We start from the raw sequence: 18,789 nt of genomic DNA, 5'->3' as shown, positions 1-18,789 counted from the left end.
GAAGCGGCTTCTTCTCTCTGGCTGCTTCCGGTGTGGCGCTGAGGAGGGAGTGAGGGAGCGGTAAGATGGCGGCAGCGGCGGTGCTGGAGTTCCAGCGCGCCCAGTCCCTGCTCTCCACCGACCGCGAGGCCTCCATCGGCATCCTGCACTCCATAGGTGAGCGCCGCCGCCGCTGCTGCCCCGCCGCCCGCCGCCACCGCCCGCCAGCCGCTTCCTGCTGCCCGCCGCTGCTGCCGGCTGCTGACTCACCGTGCGAGCCGGACGGGAGCGAGGCCTGGGCCCGGCTCCACCGGCACCGGCCTGGCCCAGCGCGCTCCACCGACGCGGGGCCTGCACTCGCACCACGGGGCCGGGCCGCTGCCCGCCGCCGGTGGGGGCTCCCCGGTCCAGGAGCTGCCGGGTGGAGCGGACGGCCGAGCCCGGAGCCTGTCAGCGGAGCCCCGCGGCTCGGGCCGGCTTCTGCTCCCCGTTGAGCGCGGTGTGTCCCCGGCGCAGCGGTGTGTGGGCTTGTCTGCCCTGAGACCCGGGGAGCGGCGGGTACCGGGGCTGCGGCGGAGCGGTGCAGGCAGGAGATCGCCGGTGCCGGCTCTTTGCTTCTCGGGTTGTGTGCCAGCGTCTGGGGTTTGCGGCGGGCCCTCAGCGTGCTGGAGGAGGAGAAGGCTCTGCTGGGAGCGATATTCGCTCTGGTAACGCTAAAATTCACCCGGTATTTAAATTACCTTCTCGGCGCCCTGCAGGAAGTTTTGGGGAGTTTCTGTTGGGCTGTGTCTGGAGTTTTAACCTGTGCTTGTTTCAAGACCGATGCTGTTGACATCAGTCACCTTGTTGGGCTGTCTCGGACATTCAGTGGTGCCAAGATGTTGGTGCTGTCAAGTGGTTTGTAGGCACGTTGTGGACATTATCAGTGTGTACAGGGCAGGGAGAGGGGCTGTGTTTGAAACTGATGCTTGAAAGAGTAATTCTTGCTTCTCCTAACGTGGTGACTTTGCTGAAAAGGTGCTGTGACCTGCTGTCACCCCGCTGCAGTGGGCAAATGAGTGTTTCCTAATGTCTGTGCTACACCTTGCATGGTCCGTGCAAGTTGCTCACCCCTCTCGGTGTTTGGCTGCTTAATTAGTAGTTGATGTTCTTGAGCCTGTCAACACACCTATAACCAGTCAGGCTCAGGAGTGAATCAGCTTGTGCTGCTGGACGATGTGAGTTGGAGCAGGCCCGAGAACCCCCCAGTGCTGGGGTGCTTCTCTTGAGAGCAAAGTTATTTTGCTGTTGACACCTCGTGTTTGGTTACGGGGGCTGAAAGCTGCAGCCTGCACTCGGGGGCTGCTCAGAGGATCCCAGCTCCCTTTGCAGAGCAGGGCAGCAGTTGGGCGTTGTTTGTGTACAGGTTGGATAGTGGAGATGAATTTTTCCGTGGTAGTAGGTGGCAGGGAAGAAAGTGTTGTTTTGTGGCTGACTTACATGAAAATCCTGTTGTGTAAACACAGGTTTGGTGCTGCTGTATGTCATTTGGGCCTTCTGTGTACTTCAGAGGCAGTTACTCATGTTGGTACACAGTGCTGATCAGATCGTTGGAGTTCAGTGTGGGAAGGAGTGCTGCCTCCTGCCGCAGTTGTAACACACGATCTGCTCCTGAGCGAGGAGCAGACTCACCCTGCTCACAGAGCCGATGCTGTTCTTGTGCTGCATTTGCACCACGGGATCACACCTTGGTACGCAAAGCAGAAACATAAGGAATGGCCAAACCAGCACACCCAGCCCTGGAAATTCCATTGCATTTCTTCCACTGGGTTTTGTGCCTTCAGCAGGGACAGTCTGTTCCGTGGTGATGCTTTTAAAATGAAACTTGAATAGCTGGACAAGCTTAATGAGAATACTTCAAAACTTAAGTTATATTCAGGTTGGAGCTTGCAGCTGTATCTGTCAGCTGGATTAAAGCTTTTGTGCAGTACAGATGAAGCACTTGGAGTTACACCTTTAAACTTTCCACATAATCTGCTTTCCAGATCTCACTGTAGCCTGTTGTAAGTTACTTTTGCTGGTGCCTTTCCATGGGCTGAGGAGTAATGATTGTCCTCTAACTGAAACAGCATTAAAGGTAGCTTCTCAACTCTTTTCCTAGTGAAACGTGATGTCCAGGAGAATGATGAAGAAGCGGTGCAAGTCAAGGAGCAGAGCATCCTGGAGCTGGGCTCGCTTCTGGCCAAGACTGGGCAGGCAGAAGGTGAGCGTGAAATAAGTAACTGAGGTAATGGGTGAGAGACACATACATTTGGATTAATGTAGTCTCCTTATTTGATGAGATGGAAATAAAAGCAGGTTTTGGCAGGGAATGTTCCCTTGGAGACAGGACTAGATAAACAACATAAAATACTAATTGCATGTTACTTGTCCTGGTATTCCAAAAGATTGCTGATGCATTGGGCAGTGTAGTTCCTGATTCTTTAATGTGTGGCCATTTTAATACAGGTGGATAAAGTTTTGTTAAGTTATGTTTGAGATGAGAAGTTTTTCAAGGCCGTGTTTCAAATTGGAAGGTTTGTCCCAAAACGTCCTTACTCACCAGCAGCTTGCTTCTTGATTGAATTGATGTGAGGCTCCCGTGCAGTCCTGATCCAGCTCTGGGGCAACAGCACCAGAGTGATGTGGAGCTGCTGGAGCAAGTCCAGAGGAGGGCACGGAGCTGCTGCGAGGGCTGGAGCAGCTCTGCTCTGGAGCCAGGCTGAGAGAGCTGGGCTGGTTCAGCCTGGAGAAGAGAAGGCTTCTGAAGGGGAGACCTTAGAGCAGCTCCAGGGCCTAAAGGAGCTACAGGAAACCTGGAGAGGGGCTTTGGACAAGGGTCTGTAGGGACAGGACAAGGGCAATGGCTTTAACCTGCCAGAGGGGAGACTGCGATGAGCTCTTAGGCAGAAGCTTTTCCCTGTGAGGGTGCTGAGGCGCTGGCACAGGGTGCCCAGAGAAGCTGTGGCTGCCCCATCCCTGGCAGTTTTCAAGGCCAGGTTGGACACAGGGGCTTGGAGCAAGCTGCTCCAGTGGAAGGTGTCCCTGCCTGTGGCAGGGGGTTGAAACTGGAGGAGCTGTAAGGTCCTTTCCAACCCAGACAACTCTGTGATTCTGTGATTTATCTACTGAAGCATTACCTCCTTGCCCAGCTGTACATGGGAGCAAGACTCAACAGTCCTGTTTGTGAATGTATGAAAGGACAGAAATGGAGTAGAGTTCCCTATTCCACATTTTTTTTTTATTGGAATCTGTTCATGTCTCCTGTTTCCTGGAAGGCTCAGGGCAGTGTGTGTGTTCTCCTGTACTTCTCAGGTTGGTTTTGTTTCTTTTGCTGGGGAATATTCTGGCCTTTTCTGCAGCACCTTTCACCTCGAGCGCTATAGCAGCTGATACACCACATCTGTACAAAGTGTGTCTGTCCATGGCAGGCAGTTTGCCATAGTATAGCCCTGATGTTTTCTAACCGTGCTCAACAATGATTCGGAATGTGAAGTGAAGCATATATGCTTTTAACAGTCTGAAACTGGTTGAGGAAAACAAGCAGCAGAAGGTTTAATCAATCTGAAGTTCAGCTGGGTGATGAGAACTAATGTTGGAGTACTTCACGGAGAGCAGTGTGAGGTCTCTGATACCCACTGATCAAGATCTTAGTTTTATCTTTCTTCTGAAATGCACACGTGGTGTCCTGCTGTCTTTGTAAATACCCATTTTGACTTGGCCATTCATCTGCCCGTGTCTGCATGTGTTTGAGCATTCTGGACACTGATCTCCTTGCAATTTGCAGTTGAACAGAGCCTGTGACGAAGTAGATTACTTGCACTTAGATTAGTGCTGGAAACAGAGGTGCTATTTCATCTCACCTAACTATAGATGTCCACGTTTGATTTCCTACTGTGAGCTGCTTTTATAGTCAGTGGAGAAAAATAAGCCCTTCAAGCACACAGTTCATCTCTTCCTGCAGTTAGAATTTGGAGCAAATGAAGCTTGCTGTACAAGTGCCAATTTCTCTAATTGAATATTAATTGAATTGAGGTCCTTTAACTCAGTAATAGGCGTCTGTGCTGTACAGGTGCCCTTTGCACTCTCATGTTTGTTTCTGTAGAGATAACTAAATTTGGCTTTACTCCTGCACCAGGAAAGATGAGTGTGTTTGGGCTAAAAAGGGGAAATCAACAGAAGTATCTCTTCAAGTAAATGTGTGGATGTGCCCCCAGAGAAGAGTTGTTACTGTTGCAGAACTTGAAATAGTTTTGAGATTAAGCCAAAGTCTTACATGAGTGTAAAGACCTTCAGTGTATTCTCATGGCTAGCTAATAGATTTTTTTTTTTTTTTTTTAAGGGGAAGGCTAAATAATTGAAAATGTCAATGTTAATTCATCAAATCCAGGTTTATGAAGGAGCAAATGTGAAATGTGCTTGTAATCTATTAAAGGAAGCACTAAGATGCAGATCAACAATATGCTGAAGAAAAGGAATTTGACAACGCAATGAAGCCAGTTGTGTGTGTGTAGATTGGAGTGGGATGACCAGGTTCTGCTTTCTGGAGACACGTGGTGAGGATGTGGGATGAAGAAAGAGGGTACCACAGCTCAGAGATGTGGGAAAGACTGTCACCTTTCCTTTCTGTGTGCTTTCTAGGACGAAGCAGGCTATAGGAGTGAGGAGCAGTCAGGGGCATCAGCATCTTCAGCAGGTACAGCCCTTCCCAAAGATGCTAGCTCCAGGCAGACACACAGAGCTCAGATCCAATGGGAGTGAATCCATTGCTGCTCAACCTCACAAGGAAATGACCAAGACTGAGCAGTTTCTGGCCCAAATGAAGCAGATCCCCTCATTGTAGCTCTTGCTGCATGTGGTTTAGTTTTAGCGAGTGGAATTTCTTTGATGGATTCAAAGTGATGCAGTGGCTCATTGGCTGTTTTCAAGTGATAACTGCTCAGAGATGAAGGGATCTGGGAGAAAATCAGCTGCACTTTGGTGGGGTTTGAAAGTTAAAACTGACTGGCCAAGAGTGGGAAATGAACGTGTAGTTTTTAGAGGACTAACCTCTATTGATCTACAGGCTTTATTTAACAACAGTAGTAATACAAATGGCCTCTTTATCATCTGCTTGGTAGAGATAAAGGGTTGAACTTGTAAATTAGTTATGTTTTTTAGGACAGTTCTAGATTTTGATAGCATAGCTTTAAACAATAGGATTGGAAAAACTTGGAGCAGGAATTCGGGTACATGGCATGTTAGCTGTGGAAGCACTTTCTCTAAGGGTGAGCAGCAGGGCTGCTGCTCGTCACTTCTCCAGAGCTGTCAATCACACCCCTTTACCAAGCAAGTAAAAAAAAAAGAATCCTAAAAATAGTTGACAGTTACATTGGTGGGAAAGAGAAATTTCTATGGGAACTTTGAGCTTGCATGGCTAAATGTGGAACTCGGAGCTTGCATGGCTAAATGTGTAGTTTGCAAAATGTACAGATATATTCTAGCTGTTGACATCAGATCTGTTTTCCAGTGAATTCTTGGGCAAGTGTTGAGCAAGTCAACAGAAAGGGAAGTACTGCAGTATGGGCTTTTCTTTTCCTAAAGTTCCTTTCCTGTATGGAAGAGTGTGTTTGGCACTAAAAACATGATGTGGTTGATTCTGAGGAGCGGGTGTAGCGGAGTGATGTGCTGTAGGAAGAGTTTGTACCGCGCAGTAGTTGAGAGTTGGTAGATCTCATCGAGAGTCTCTCTGCCTTGATGTCAGACAGAACTGGCAAATTCTTAGTTACAGAGCTCAAAGCTATAAAGGATATGGTGCTGTGACCTGATAAGAAGTCAGCCTGTTACCTGTGCTAAGTGCAGCGTTTTCAAGTGTTTGTGTTACTTGCATCAGGGAAGAGCACAAGAACCAGCTGGGCAACTCCAGCTTTAGGGCTGCTTCTCTTCCAAGCCCAATAAGCCTGCAGGGGGGTTCTCCCCACAGCGCAGCAGAGGGGGACAATCTTCCCCCTTGACCTGCTGGAGAAGGAGAAAACTTCTAACTTGTGCTGTGCGATTCCAAAAACTAACTCCCTTCTGCTCCCGTGGATGTGGAGTCCTGAAACTGCCAAGATGTTGACTGCTGCGTTCCTCTGCTCTGTAGGAATGACACTTTAAGTGTATTTCTTCATAAGGAAAGACTTTTCCTTTGCAGGCTTGAGTCTAGTTTTGTAACTGTAAGCTACTAATGGGAGTAGGAGAAACAGCAATCTAGTTAAGTAAGATCTAACAGGATGATGGGGGTAGTTGAAGTGTTAAGAACTGTCATTTGCTCAGCAGCAGCGCGCGGGGTGTATCGGACTTTCTAGGGCTGGCTGGTATGGCAGAGTGAAACATCATGCTGTGAGTCAGTAAAAACATACTTAAGCTATAAACTCCATTTTATAGAAAAATCTCAAAGCATTTAACAGATTCCTCCCATTTTTAAAGCATGCCTGAGGCAAGTGTAGTTACAAATGGTGTTATAATTGGGTGAAATGAAGTAACGGGAAATGTGTGCTGTGCGGGTGAGACAGGAGCTCAGCACTCACCTCTCAGTTGCTCTTTTCCTGTAAATGTGTTGAAAGACTGCTTATAAACTGTTTGATGTAATAATCAAACAGTTTAATAAATACTGCTGTGTATAGACATGTCAAATGGAACTTTTGGCTGTGTGGTTGTGTTTCATGATTTTATTTTCTGTACGCAGAGCTGGGAGGGCTCCTGAAGTATGTTCGACCCTTCTTGAACTCCATCAGCAAAGCAAAGGCTGCCCGCTTAGTCCGATCCCTGCTTGATCTGTTCCTTGATATGGAGGCAGCGACAGGACAGGAGGTGAGATTTAAATTTCATCAGCAGTCTGTCCCTCAAAAGCCTCTAACACCATTATCTGACCCAGTTTGCTCCACACTGAAGAATTATTCATGTCAGGAAACATTCATTTAATGCATTTGGATAGATTCTATTAATAAAACATTAGATAATTTAATTCACTCATAATCATGTTTGTCTGCAAGCCTTATCCTGCTGCAGGTTAGGAGTAACTCTTGCGCTGAGCAGTTTGATTTGTGTTGCTTGCTGTTAGGTACACAACATCAGTAGTAGTTTGTAGTGTGAGATTACCGTAAATGGTGACAGAATCTTTGCCCCTCTTTTTTAATGGAAGAGGTTAAGGGAGGTGGGGTAGGATGTGCAGGTGAGAAGGGAACCACTGAAGACATCGGGAGAAAATGACTTCACACTTCTTCTAAAGGTAACTTCATAAAAATTATGGTGTTTGGATGCAGTCTCAAAAGGTGGCTTTTTATGGTGGGAGAAGAACTTGGAGTAACAGCGAGGGAAATACGGCCAAGTTAGTAAAATTATTTGCTTTCAAGCATATTCTGAAGCCAACCCCAAAACCTCAAGTAATTGTGACACCTAACCTGTGAGGTTCTTAATGAAGCAGTCCTCAGTTGTTTCCATGTCTGTTCAGAGGGACATCTGCTTCCTCAGTGAGATGTATGTTAAGACAACTCTCAAGAGCCCAGTAAAGCAATGAAATTAGAGTTTTCTCCAGCTCCTAATGCTCCAGCTATCACTGTGCAATAAATTGAGACTTCATAATGGCTTTTCATAAAGTGTCCCCATTTAATAAGCTGTGTTGAGCAGCTGACAAGCCCTGCAATGTGGTGCAGCTACAGAGCTGTTCCAGAAAGAGCTGTGATCCAGAGATCTGGGAAAAGGCATTCCTGAGCCTAGCACCTCAGGATGACTTACTGTATATTACTGGCCAGTACTAAATTGACACCCTCTTCTAATGGAGTGAGAACATGACTGCTTTATTCATCAAGAGAATCACAACAGTCTTAAAAGCATGAGAAGCCACTGGGTGCCTTCACTCTGTTTTGAAGCAGTGGATGAAACATTCAGCGTCACTTGCTGACTGGCTCCTGACTCCTGACTCTGCTGCAAACAGTGGAGCCCAGCACCTCTGTTGCTTAGTACTGCTAAAGGACACACATGATCTGGCATATTTAAGCCCTAAAACATGTGCACTTTATTTTCTTTTATTTGTAGAGCAATTGAAAATACAGTTTTCTCTACAGCTGAGTGAAATGGAGCAACACATGCTGGAAGGGACCTCAAAGTCTTCCCGTCCATCCCTTGCCCTAAGGCAGAATCAGTTCTCATGTACCCAGATGTTTTTATTTCCAACAAAAACACAGCTGCCTCAGAAATGCTATTAGGATTTCAGCAGTAATTTTTACTGGTGAAACTTTGGAAGCCAAATTTTTATTTTTGTATTCCAGTGTGGGAGGATTGTCCGTGGTGGCCAGAAAAAGTTATTGGAAGCCAGATGCGTTAGAAAAGGAATTGAAAAAGCTGGTCTGTTGGGTTTTGTGACTGCTAAAGCTTAAATTCAACCTTAGTTTGCTTTCTGAACTTTACTTCCTCTTGCAATATATAAGTGGTATCATACCGTGAATGTTGCTACGAAGTGCAGGAAGTTAATCTAGCAAATGGAATATGAAAATCCACAGCACAATTTACCTGGTCTGTGTCATTTTGCACAACATTTCTATGAGTTTAAACTCTGGTTTCAATGTAATGCAGCCTGAGGCTATAGTGTTCCATGTGTGGTTACCAGCGAGTCTTTGGTGAGAAGCGTGTTAACCTTGCACTGGTGAACTGCAGTTCTCATCAGTGATGAACTACAAAACCACACTTACCCTGCTGTATTGAAAGAGGCATTTTGGGTAGCACTAATGCTGAAGGCTGCCAGCCCGGGCTGGTACAGCATTTGAGCAAGGAATGATTTTGCTTCCTTAAACTACATTGTGGAGATTCAGGCTTTGTTGTATTTCTGTTGCTTTGTAGGAAATTATTGAAGCATACTGCTGTTTTAAAGAGGGGCAGCAGAAGGCTTTACACATTTCTTTCTGCTCCCTTTAAGGTTGACCTGTGTTTAGAGTGTATTGAATGGGCCAAATCAGAGAAGAGGACTTTCCTACGTCAGGCTCTGGAGGTATGTTGCATTGTGGATCCCAAACCTGTGTAATAGGGTTTTCCCTTTATCACATTTAATACCTGTAAAACTTGTAGTGTGTTGTCTAGGTCTTTGTACGTGTAATGGATGGATTATAAGGCCAGGCTGGATGGGGCCTTGAGCAACCTGCCTAGGGTGAGGTGTCCCATGGCAGGGGGTTGGAACTGGTTAATCTTAAGGTCCCTTTGAACCCAAACCATTCTATTGTTCTATGATAAGTGTTAAAGTTAGTGACTCTTCTTGAAGAGGCAGGATTTTACCCGTTGTCTTTAGACTGGCTGATCTTACAAATGGTAGATCTTGCAGAACTGGACCATATAATTTAATGAACACAAACGAATTTAGTGAAGTCTGTGAGATAAGAATATGAAGTTTCGTTTTACAAAATAAATCTGTGCTACCTCTCTTTGGCTTCCCTCACAGCAGTTCCTTTTCTGTTCTCCAGGCGAGGCTGGTCTCTTTGTACTTCGATACCAAGAGGTACCAAGAAGCACTGCAACTAGGTGAGTCTTCCACTAGGTGGTGGTAGTAGATCTTGGCTTTGAGGTTAGTCTTGAGGCTGACAAGGGAAATAATGCGTCGTGCCTCTTCAGTTTTGTAGGACTTGGGCATTGATTTTTCAGAACTGTACCTGTTCTGCCACGTTTTGCTATAGCTTGATGATAACAGCTTTTAGACATATTTTTATTCTCAGCATTTGTTCATTTCCAATAATTGTGGAAGCAGAGATGAGCTGTATCCTGCTAAATGCCATCAGTTTGGCTCCTGCTGGAACATACATAGTACAATGCTGTGGTCAGAGAGTTTTGCCCAAATACACAGTAAAAGCAGTAGTAATGCCAGGAAATGGCAAACCTCTAAGGATGTAATTAGACAAGCTCTTGTGCAGCAGTGTAAGGGCTTCAAGAATTTGCTTCTGCACCACCTGAGATGGGGTAACTAACTCTCCTGTTCTGCTGCAAGGCAGAGTGAAGCAGGTCAGTTCTATGTCCCAGCTCCCTTTGGTGTTGTTTAGACGCTCATTTTGCACATGACTGTAATATTGTAAGATGAGGTTTAAGCTGTCTTGTACAGGCTGCTCTGCCAGCTCAGTACGTGGGTGGGTGCACTGACATGGACAGAAGTGTTCACCCATCTCACCAGCCCCCTGTAACTTCTTAAACACTGTGGTGACAAGAGTGTGTTGTATCCAGAGTCCTGTGGGTGACTTGGATCTGATCTGAATATCAAGTTATGTGAAGTGCACAGAATTAACTATCAAGTTAGAATTGCTTTGCATACAGATGTGTCATGAACTCGGGTTTAAACTGATCAGACTCCACACTCCAAAGCTGTGCTTCAGTAAATTAATCACTTGGATGATGGGAGTACAGCACAGGGAGCTGTGAAGGCCTGCCATAGGACAGCCTCACTTCCTGAAAGCCTGCCCTGCTGTGGGGGAAGAAGGGTGTCATCTGGAAAGACTTGGTTTGTGTAGTTGTTGATGCAGAGCAGATCATAAAGGTAATCTTGTTCTTTCCCACTGCTAGGCTCTCAGCTTCTTCGGGAATTGAAAAAGATGGATGACAAGGCATTGCTGGTGGAAGTGCAGCTGCTAGAAAGTAAGACTTACCATGCCCTGAGCAATCTGCCAAAAGCAAGAGCAGCCTTAACCTCTGCACGAACCACAGCCAACGCAATCTACTGTCCACCCAAGCTGCAAGCAGCGTTAGACATGCAGTCAGGTAAAGCTTTTCAGGATGAGGGGAAGTTCTGGGCCTCATCGTGATGCATTGGTTGACTGATATTTGTTCTTTCCTGAGTGAATCATAGAAAATGATGCTTGGTGGGACCTGAATACCCACAAGTCTGCCCAGCTGCCTCTGGGCAGGATCAGCTGTAATTACATTCTTCCTGACAAATGTTTTTTCAGCCTGTTCTTGAAAGTGTGCAGTGACAGAAGGTCCATAATCTCCCTGAGCATTCACAGTACACTGTGTTAGTACAACTGTAATGTTGTTTCTGACCTAATTTGCAGGCACTTACCTGGAGTGCTCTCAACTGTCCCCTTAAGAGAGGGCATAGATGTTCTCCTGGTAGAGATAAGATAGAGGGAAGCACAGAAGCAAAGATTCCCTCTACTGAAGTACCAGATAAAGCACTGGGCATCCAAATTGTTCTGTCTTTTTCTGCACATTCAGAATTAACTCTGATGCCTGCCTTTTTGTTCTTCTCTACAGGTATTATCCATGCAGCAGAAGAGAAAGACTGGAAAACAGCTTATTCATATTTTTATGAGGCGTTTGAGGGATATGATTCAATTGACAACCCAAAAGCCATCACTGCACTCAAATACATGTTGCTGTGCAAAATCATGCTAAACATGTACGTGGCAAATGGTTCTGTGAAGAATACTTCTTACATTTAAATGGGAAAGGCTTTTTGCTTATGACTGTAATTGTCTTTATGACCTAATCAGTGCTTCTGGTACAATGTTACTTGAATTGTAGTAATTTGCTGTCAGTCGGGAATTTTGGAGACACCCTTAGGTTAAAGCTGTGTTGTTGAATAAGTGCTCTCTTCCATCCCCTTTCTAGCCCAGAAGATGTACAAGCATTAGTGAGTGGGAAGCTCGCTCTGCGGTATGCAGGAAGACAGGTATAGAAACTTCATCTCTCTATCTTCCTATTATCTCTGAGAATATGATGCCGTGCTGTTTGCCAGAAACATTGGTCTTTTCATACCAAAATACCCTTTGCTTCTGAGTGTCCTGAATAAGAACCAGAACTGATTAAATTACCAGGAGTAATTACCAGAAGTCATCTGCCTTCAGAGGGAATACAGTGATTCTCACAACCTGGCCTGCTCACTTAGTTTTCTGTTTTAATCTTCCCTGCTTTCTTCATGAAGTACTAAATGCCTAATGCCCTGAGGTACTCATGTCTCAACCCTCACCAGCTCTGCAGCCATGGAGCTGATGGATTTAAATCCAAGTTACTCATTGTTTTTACTTGTGTTGTAGCAAGTCCTGAAAACCCATTCATAGCAGCATAGTTGAGCAGCTTGAGACCTAGATGACTGCAAGGTGGAAGCCAAGCAGCTGGGGAGATGTTGAATCAAGTGTTTATTCTAACATGTTAACTTGCCAGTCTGTGAAGCTGTCTCCGTATTAAATCCAGGGATACTTACGTAAGTACAGGGCCAAAAGCCAAGCGTGCCAGGGTCTGAGCCAGGCTTACACACTGATGCCCTCAGTGGCTTTGCCCAGACGGTTATTTACTTTGACGCAGAAGCTGATACTCATCTACTTCACAGAGGATGGGGGAAGCTCTTTAGTAGAGGAGGTCGGTGAGCATATGTGCTAGAAAAGAGTCTGGAGTGGGCATATCCCTGCGTTTATCCCTGCTAGATCATGTAGGGCAGCTCTGGTCCTGCTTCACCTGCTTCCCCCAGGTGGCAGCTGGGTTGGAGGCATCTTTTCAGAGCACAAGGGCAGTGCTGTACAGGAAATCTCAGCTGGTCCCTGCCCTGGCCTCCTGATTCAGCACTGACGGCAAGTTCCTGCAGCAGCTGTGGAAATGGAGCTGGGGGAGCAGAGGCAAAGTGGGCAGCCTTGGGGCAGCTTGCTGGGAGAGATGGTAGCAGAAGCCTGGGCCTGATGCACCACAGCCACTGGGCTGTCCTGCTTGTCTCGTGAGCTTGTGCCTCTCACCACTTGGACACTGTTCTTCTAGAGATGCTGCTGTTCTGTTCAGTATAAATATGGCAGATTGATTGTGGCTGAGTCTTGCTTTGTTTGAGCAGCTGTGGAGTAGACAAGAAACACTTTCTGATGCTGTCCACAGTAGGGTGTCCAGAGGACTTCTGCCATGCCCCTGCTTCTCAGCAGGGGACTTGGGACATGCTGAAGGAGACACACAGCTTATGAGCTGAAAATGGCCATGTTCATTAAGCAAGTGCCAGAATGTTCACTTTCCTGCAGAACTGGATCAAACTTGCTCCCAACCTGCAACCTGATAGGAGCTGCAGCTGGTGTTCCCAAACCTTGCACAGCTCAAGGTCTTTGTTTCTGTGGAGCTGATTTCATGCTGTGTCCTGCAGCTGCTCTGCATGTTCTCCTTACGAGCAGCTGTTCTTACTCTGCCTTTGTGGAAGTCATACTGACATGGCTTTGTAGCAAGAGGAACATTCCCATTTTGCTGCTTAAGCACGTTTACAATATACTGCACAGTTGGCATAATAACACTGAGAGGAGAACCCAGGAAAATAACCTCTCATTTTCTTTCTCTGCAGACAGAAGCACTAAAATGTGTGGCACAGGCCAGCAAGAACCGATCACTGGCTGATTTTGAAAAGGTGAGTCAGGAGACAGAGAATGGGGCCTGCCTGGAAATGCCAGGTTTGGAGAGTGGTAGGAGCCATTACATTCCACAGCAGAAAACCATGAAGACATTCAAAGAAAGCAACAGTGCATCAACACATGCCCCACCATAGTTAACCGGGTTGGTTTTTGCAGCATGGGGAGTAATAGCTGGCTGTAAACTAGGGGGTTTTCCCCTTTTTTTTTTAAAAAAAAAAGAAACAGCTTTTGGTGCTGTTCACTGGGATGTGCATTTTCCTACTTTTTTTTTTTTTTTCTGGCTTCAGCAAGAATACCACAGAAATAAGGGAGGGGATTCCCATGTCAGGAAACAATCCTGCCTCCTGAGTGGAAACCAAGAGATTCTCTTGCTAAGCTTCAGCAGTGTAAAGATGAAAGATGCTTGAAAGGCTGCCAGGCTGTTGTGACCTGGCCTTTTAGCTAAGTTATGGATTGGATTAACCACTGATACTTTGCTGGGTAGGGAGAGAAGACTGTTTCAGACTTAGAGGACCTTAGGGACAGGAGACCTGTTGCTACGTCAGTTATTTGATCCCATTGTGTTTTCTGCAGGCTCTGACAGACTATAAGGTGGAGCTCAGGGACGACCCCATCATTAACACTCACTTGGCTAAGCTCTACGATAACTTATTGGAACAGAACCTGATCAGAGTCATCGAACCCTTCTCCAGAGTACAGGTAAACGTTCCAGCAAGCACAGCAACACACTGGCACCTCTGTCCCCTGCTGCTGGTGGGTGAGGGACTTGTCCCCATACAGAACACTTCTTACGTGGGAGCGACTCAGCAGTTCCAGAGCTCAGGGTTCATCATGTTTAGCCTGAAAATGATAGAGAGCTGAGGGGAACTTTGGAAACCCACGTTTTGGAGTGATTGCCCTTTCCACCTGTTTCACTTAGTGTCCGCCCTCCATGCTGAAGGTGGACAGAGTTTGGCTTTTCAGGGTTCTCACATGGCGTGGGTAAAGCTGCAGTAATCTTGGAGAAAACCTGTTATTTCATGTTTCAGAGTGAAATGGGTTTAGGTGTCTAGTCCACCTTCAGTTAAAATTGGATGTGAAAGCTGAAGAACATTAAGCTGCAAAGCCATTGGAGATGGAAGAGCCCCATAGTAGATATTGTGTGTCAAAAATGCAGCTAAAGATTTACTTAACTCTGTTGGTCTCTCTTATAGATTGAACACATATCCAGCCTCATCAAGCTGTCAAAGGTAAGAACATCACTAGAAATCGGTGGTACATCTTAAGAGGGCAAAGGAATTGAGGTCAGATCCAGTTGCCCCAGGGAAATAAATGTAGGCTACTAAGTCTGACAGATCAGCTCCACAGCATTCACAGGCAAATACCACTCTTGGAAACTGAACTTTAACATAGACAGTCCCCAGCAGGCATCAGACTGGCTTCCTCTGCAGTGGACTTGTTACTAGCTGTAACCTCACCTTCCTTCATGTGGGTTTTACTCCTGGTGTTAGTGCTTGCTTTTTACTGGAGGCAGACTTTCCTCTGCTGTAGTAACAGCTCCTGTTGTGGCCAGCTGAGTTTTCCCTGCTGACCTGCATTTAATCCTGATGAGTGCACCCAGAGGAATCTTTCTTAGACCCCTAAAACACAGGATCCAGCTAATCCCTCTGCAGTTTCATTAGGGACGCCTGTGTCACACTGACTATTGCAATAACTGCTTTACAGATAATCCCAACCAGATTAAGTTTTAGGAAAAGCCACTGTAGGCCCAGCCTGTTGTATCCTAAAATGCTGTTGTCCCATGTTGGCATTAAGGCCAGAGGTGTGGAAGTATGCCAAGCTTTGCCCTTATGGTTGTTACGTCATCTGTCTTCCTTCTTTCTCTGTGCAGTCTTTCCCTAGGCTTGCCCTTGGTGTCTAACACAGCTTGAGTAAAAGCTGGACAGCAGTTTACCTGCAGAACCAGCACCCCCTCCTGCAGTGAGGCGTGGGCAGGGGGTCACCCTGCTACTGAGTGGCATAAATGAAGCTTGGCCAACACTTGACTAAATATTTGCTGAACCAAGTGAGAATGCTCCACATCCCCTATGAGTGTCTGGATGAGATGGCAGATGCATCCTCTTCTGTGTAGCAGGGGGCAAGACATCCTGGTCCTCTTGTCGTTAAAAGCTGCTGCTTAATTTTCTCTGTCATCTAAAGCATATGGTATTATCAAAGCAACATGCAAAGAGAGACCTGTCCTGACACCATGTTCAGGGATAAAATAGGTGGTATTAGGTAGTGCTTATATGCCACCAGGGCTGTTGAGTGTGGCGTAGTGAAATTCACATTTATTTTATATAGTTTGGGGAGACTTTTAATGTTTCTGCTTCAATTTCAGGCTGAGGTAGAAAGGAAGCTGTCACAAATGATCTTGGACAAGAAATTTCATGGTGAGTCTGCATTCTTCAGTCCTGACTGCCTCACTGCCCACAGCCAGGCTGTGTGTAAGCCAGCTGAGGATAGACTCCTCCTTATCACTGCACCTCTGAGGCCCATGTGTCTTCCTCAGGCAGCTCTGCTCTGCTTCAGATGGGGGACATGCAAGTTAACTGTGGGAAGAGTAGAGAGTGGTGGGTTTATCTGTTACTCTTATCATGAAGGCTGCTCCTATCACTCTATGGGTTTGTTGAGCTCGAGACTTACCAGAAATGCCTCTGCTTATGTTTGCACTGTCCCTAGTGTCAGTTTAGTAACCCCTCTGGCTCTGGCTAAGCAAGACCTGTGGCTGAAGGAAGCACATTGGTTAGCGAGCAGGTTGAGAATTGTGGAATTCAGCCGTGGGGCCCATCTGGCACCTGGAAATAGTGTAATTATCAAAGGTAATAGGTCTTATCAAAGGTCTGAGCCAACCTCTGGGCACAGGTACGGTGGCTGTTGGGGAATGTGCAGGCACAAGGCAGAAGCATTTCCTGTGTGTCTTGTCATGCTCCTCTCTGGGATGATTTCATTTCTCTGGGGAAGCTGCAGCTAATGCAGTGCAGCCAAAACCCAGCCAGGGCTGTTGGCTGGGCAGATCCCTGCGTTCCTGCTGTGTGGAAGCTGTGATGCATGGGGATAACTGCAGCGTTGTGCCTGCAGGCATCCTTGACCAAGGCGAGGGAGTCCTCATCATCTTTGACGAACCCCCTGTAGACAAAACGTACGAAGCTGCCCTCGAGACTATTCAGAACATGAGTAAAGTAGTGGATTCGCTCTACAACAAAGCCAAGAAGCTAACATAGGTGAGTGGGGGCAGAGCTGCATCCTCGAGCCTCGCTGCATGTCCTCTGCATTGACATGGCTCTGTTTTCTCTTTGCAGAGCTGAATTTGCTGTCATGTGGAGCGTGTGTGTGACAGGAGAGTGAAACCTTTGGGAAATGTTAGGAGACTTGGATTTATTTTTTTTTCCTTTTTTTCTTTTTTTTTTTTTTTTCTTTTTGTTCTACTTTTCGCTTGGAAAGTTTTTAAACTTCCTCATCCAGTGCATCCTGTATCCATATGATGCGTGTTCCAGTTCCCATGTAATCTTTACTGGCCGAACTTTGTATCTGGGGGGGGAATATTGTTTAAACAAAGAGGGTATTCTAAATAAAAGGAAAAAGGCTTACACTACCTAAACATGTGCTTTCCACTTCCTGAGGGATGGCAGAGAGTTAAGCAGGGACAAAGTTTTGTTACCAGTAGGTGCCCAAAACAAGTTTGTTTCATCTCTCCCTCTCTCTGCTCTCAAAGTTGAGACTTGCAGTGTGTAACAGCCAAGTTGATTCCATTTGTACTGAACCAAAAAAGACCCAAAATGTACAGACTGGTGGTTTGTTTTTGAATCCTGAAGGCCTCCGATCCCCTCAAAAGCAGCTCTGCAGGGATGTGCCCAATGGCTTCTGTGCCCAAGGACTGTGCTGTGGAGCTGCTGCTGTGCTGCGCCAGCCCCAGCCCTCTCCAGACACCAAGGCTGGGTTGTGCTGCAGGAGCCAGCGCTCCTCCCTGAGGCCTGGTTTGCATGCTCCTGTTTAGACTAGACTAGAGTGTCCGTGTTTATCCTTCACCCCACCTGCACTGGTAGGAAGAGCAGGAGCACAGCGTTCCCAAGGCTTCCTCTCCCTCCAGGAGCCAGACCCTGGTACCCATCAGCCTCCCATTGTACCTCTGCTGCTGCTGGGGCTCTTACGTTCCCAACAGCCGATGGGAGACAAGTTGGAATGTCCCAGAGCAGCGCCCATGAGGAGCCAGGGTCGGGAGGTGGGGTGGAGCAGGGCGTTCTGCAGCATGTGACACTGTCCAGTGAGGTTTGAGCTGGGTTCAATGCCATTTGGGCAGTGTAAGCTTCCACGGCTCTGCCCTGCTCATCTCCCATCTCCCTCCCACTGTCCCTCTCCACGTTTTTCTTACAAGCCCCCTGTTTTGTACAAGGGTTCTGTCCTGGCAGGAGCTGTTTTGCCTTCACTCTTTAGACTGGCTGATTCTTTTTATGCTTTTCTGTTCACATTTTAACCTCTCTGTCATCTCATTTTATGATTTTATTCTGTGTTTCATTTCCATCTCATCCCGTCGGTCGCTGTTTGGGTTTTTGGCACCATCAATATCAAATGTACAAACGGTTCTTGCTAACCAGCACCAGGTATATCTGATGTTCAGATGAGTTCCAATAAAATACGTTTTTTTTCAAGCTTCTGTCTCCTGTCTTCAGCGGAGGCAGGAAAGGGGCCCCTTCCGTGCTGATCCCTCTGCATGTAGGGAAGGGCATGGGAACCAGGCTGGAGCTCACGGGGACAGCATCTGGGGATGGTGTTTGAGACGTGGTATGTGAGGGACCGTGTTTTAAGCAGCACATTCATGGGCTGGGACCTCTTCCTGGCACAGCAAGTACAGTTACAGGATTAAGGTGTATTATTATAAATGAAGTTATGAATTATTATTATTATTATAGCTTTGTGGTATGATTGACACAGTGGAGGCAAGGCTGGGATGCAGAGGGACCTGGACAAGCTGGAGTGGTGGGACCGTATGAATCTCATGGGGTTCAACAAGGCCAAGTGCAAGGTCTGAATTTGGGATGGGAGGAGAAGATGGATCAGGGACTCCCCTGGTTGTCACTGCATGGCTCTGAGTGCCTGGCCTGGCTCAGCAGCAGCCCTGGTAGAAGCAGCAGTTTCTGCAGAGCTTGGGCCCAATTTGAGGTTTTCTTTACTAAACCCCAAGTTCATGGTGGGCTGGGCCCACCGGTGCCTCTGGGGACACCCCTTACCCCGGGGGGCTGCGGTTGTGGCTGGAGGAAATGGGAGGTTTGGGGGTTTTGAAGCCTTTGCTCCGTGGGGAGGGGACCGGCGGCTGCGCGTTAGCGGCGTCAGTGGCTTCCGTGCAGGGAGGGGTTACAGACGGGCCCGGTTTCGGCCGAGCCCCGAGCAGGCGGGGTCCGGGTGAGGCTTT

General features: G+C 47.0%; 1 protein-coding gene and 1 long non-coding RNA gene across 2 annotated transcripts; both read left to right on the top strand.

Annotated features, from left to right (window-relative positions):
- On the top strand, positions 1-18,028 carry PSMD11 (proteasome 26S subunit, non-ATPase 11). The gene is made up of 14 exons (XM_062628243.1): positions 1-156; positions 2,120-2,221; positions 6,704-6,828; positions 8,930-9,001; positions 9,468-9,525; positions 10,552-10,746; positions 11,242-11,386; positions 11,599-11,659; positions 13,295-13,357; positions 13,935-14,060; positions 14,555-14,590; positions 15,721-15,772; positions 16,461-16,603; positions 16,682-18,028. The coding sequence occupies exons 1-13, from the start codon at positions 66-68 to the stop codon at positions 16,601-16,603; spliced, it is 1,269 nt and encodes a 422-aa protein (XP_062484227.1). The 5' UTR covers positions 1-65; the 3' UTR covers positions 16,682-18,028.
- Positions 4,215-5,344, top strand: LOC134168498 (uncharacterized). The gene is made up of 2 exons (XR_009966573.1): positions 4,215-5,029; positions 5,063-5,344. It is a non-coding gene; the product is annotated as an uncharacterized LOC134168498 (long non-coding RNA).
- Positions 18,029-18,789: the final 761 nt, after the last annotated feature.

This window comes from Pezoporus occidentalis, unplaced genomic scaffold, assembly GCF_034315485.1.
Source record: "Pezoporus occidentalis ecotype Australia unplaced genomic scaffold, CSIRO_AGI_Poc_V1 ctg312, whole genome shotgun sequence".
Lineage (NCBI taxonomy): Eukaryota > Metazoa > Chordata > Aves > Psittaciformes > Psittacidae > Pezoporus > Pezoporus occidentalis.
This window is presented reverse-complemented; position numbering and strand designations above follow the sequence as displayed.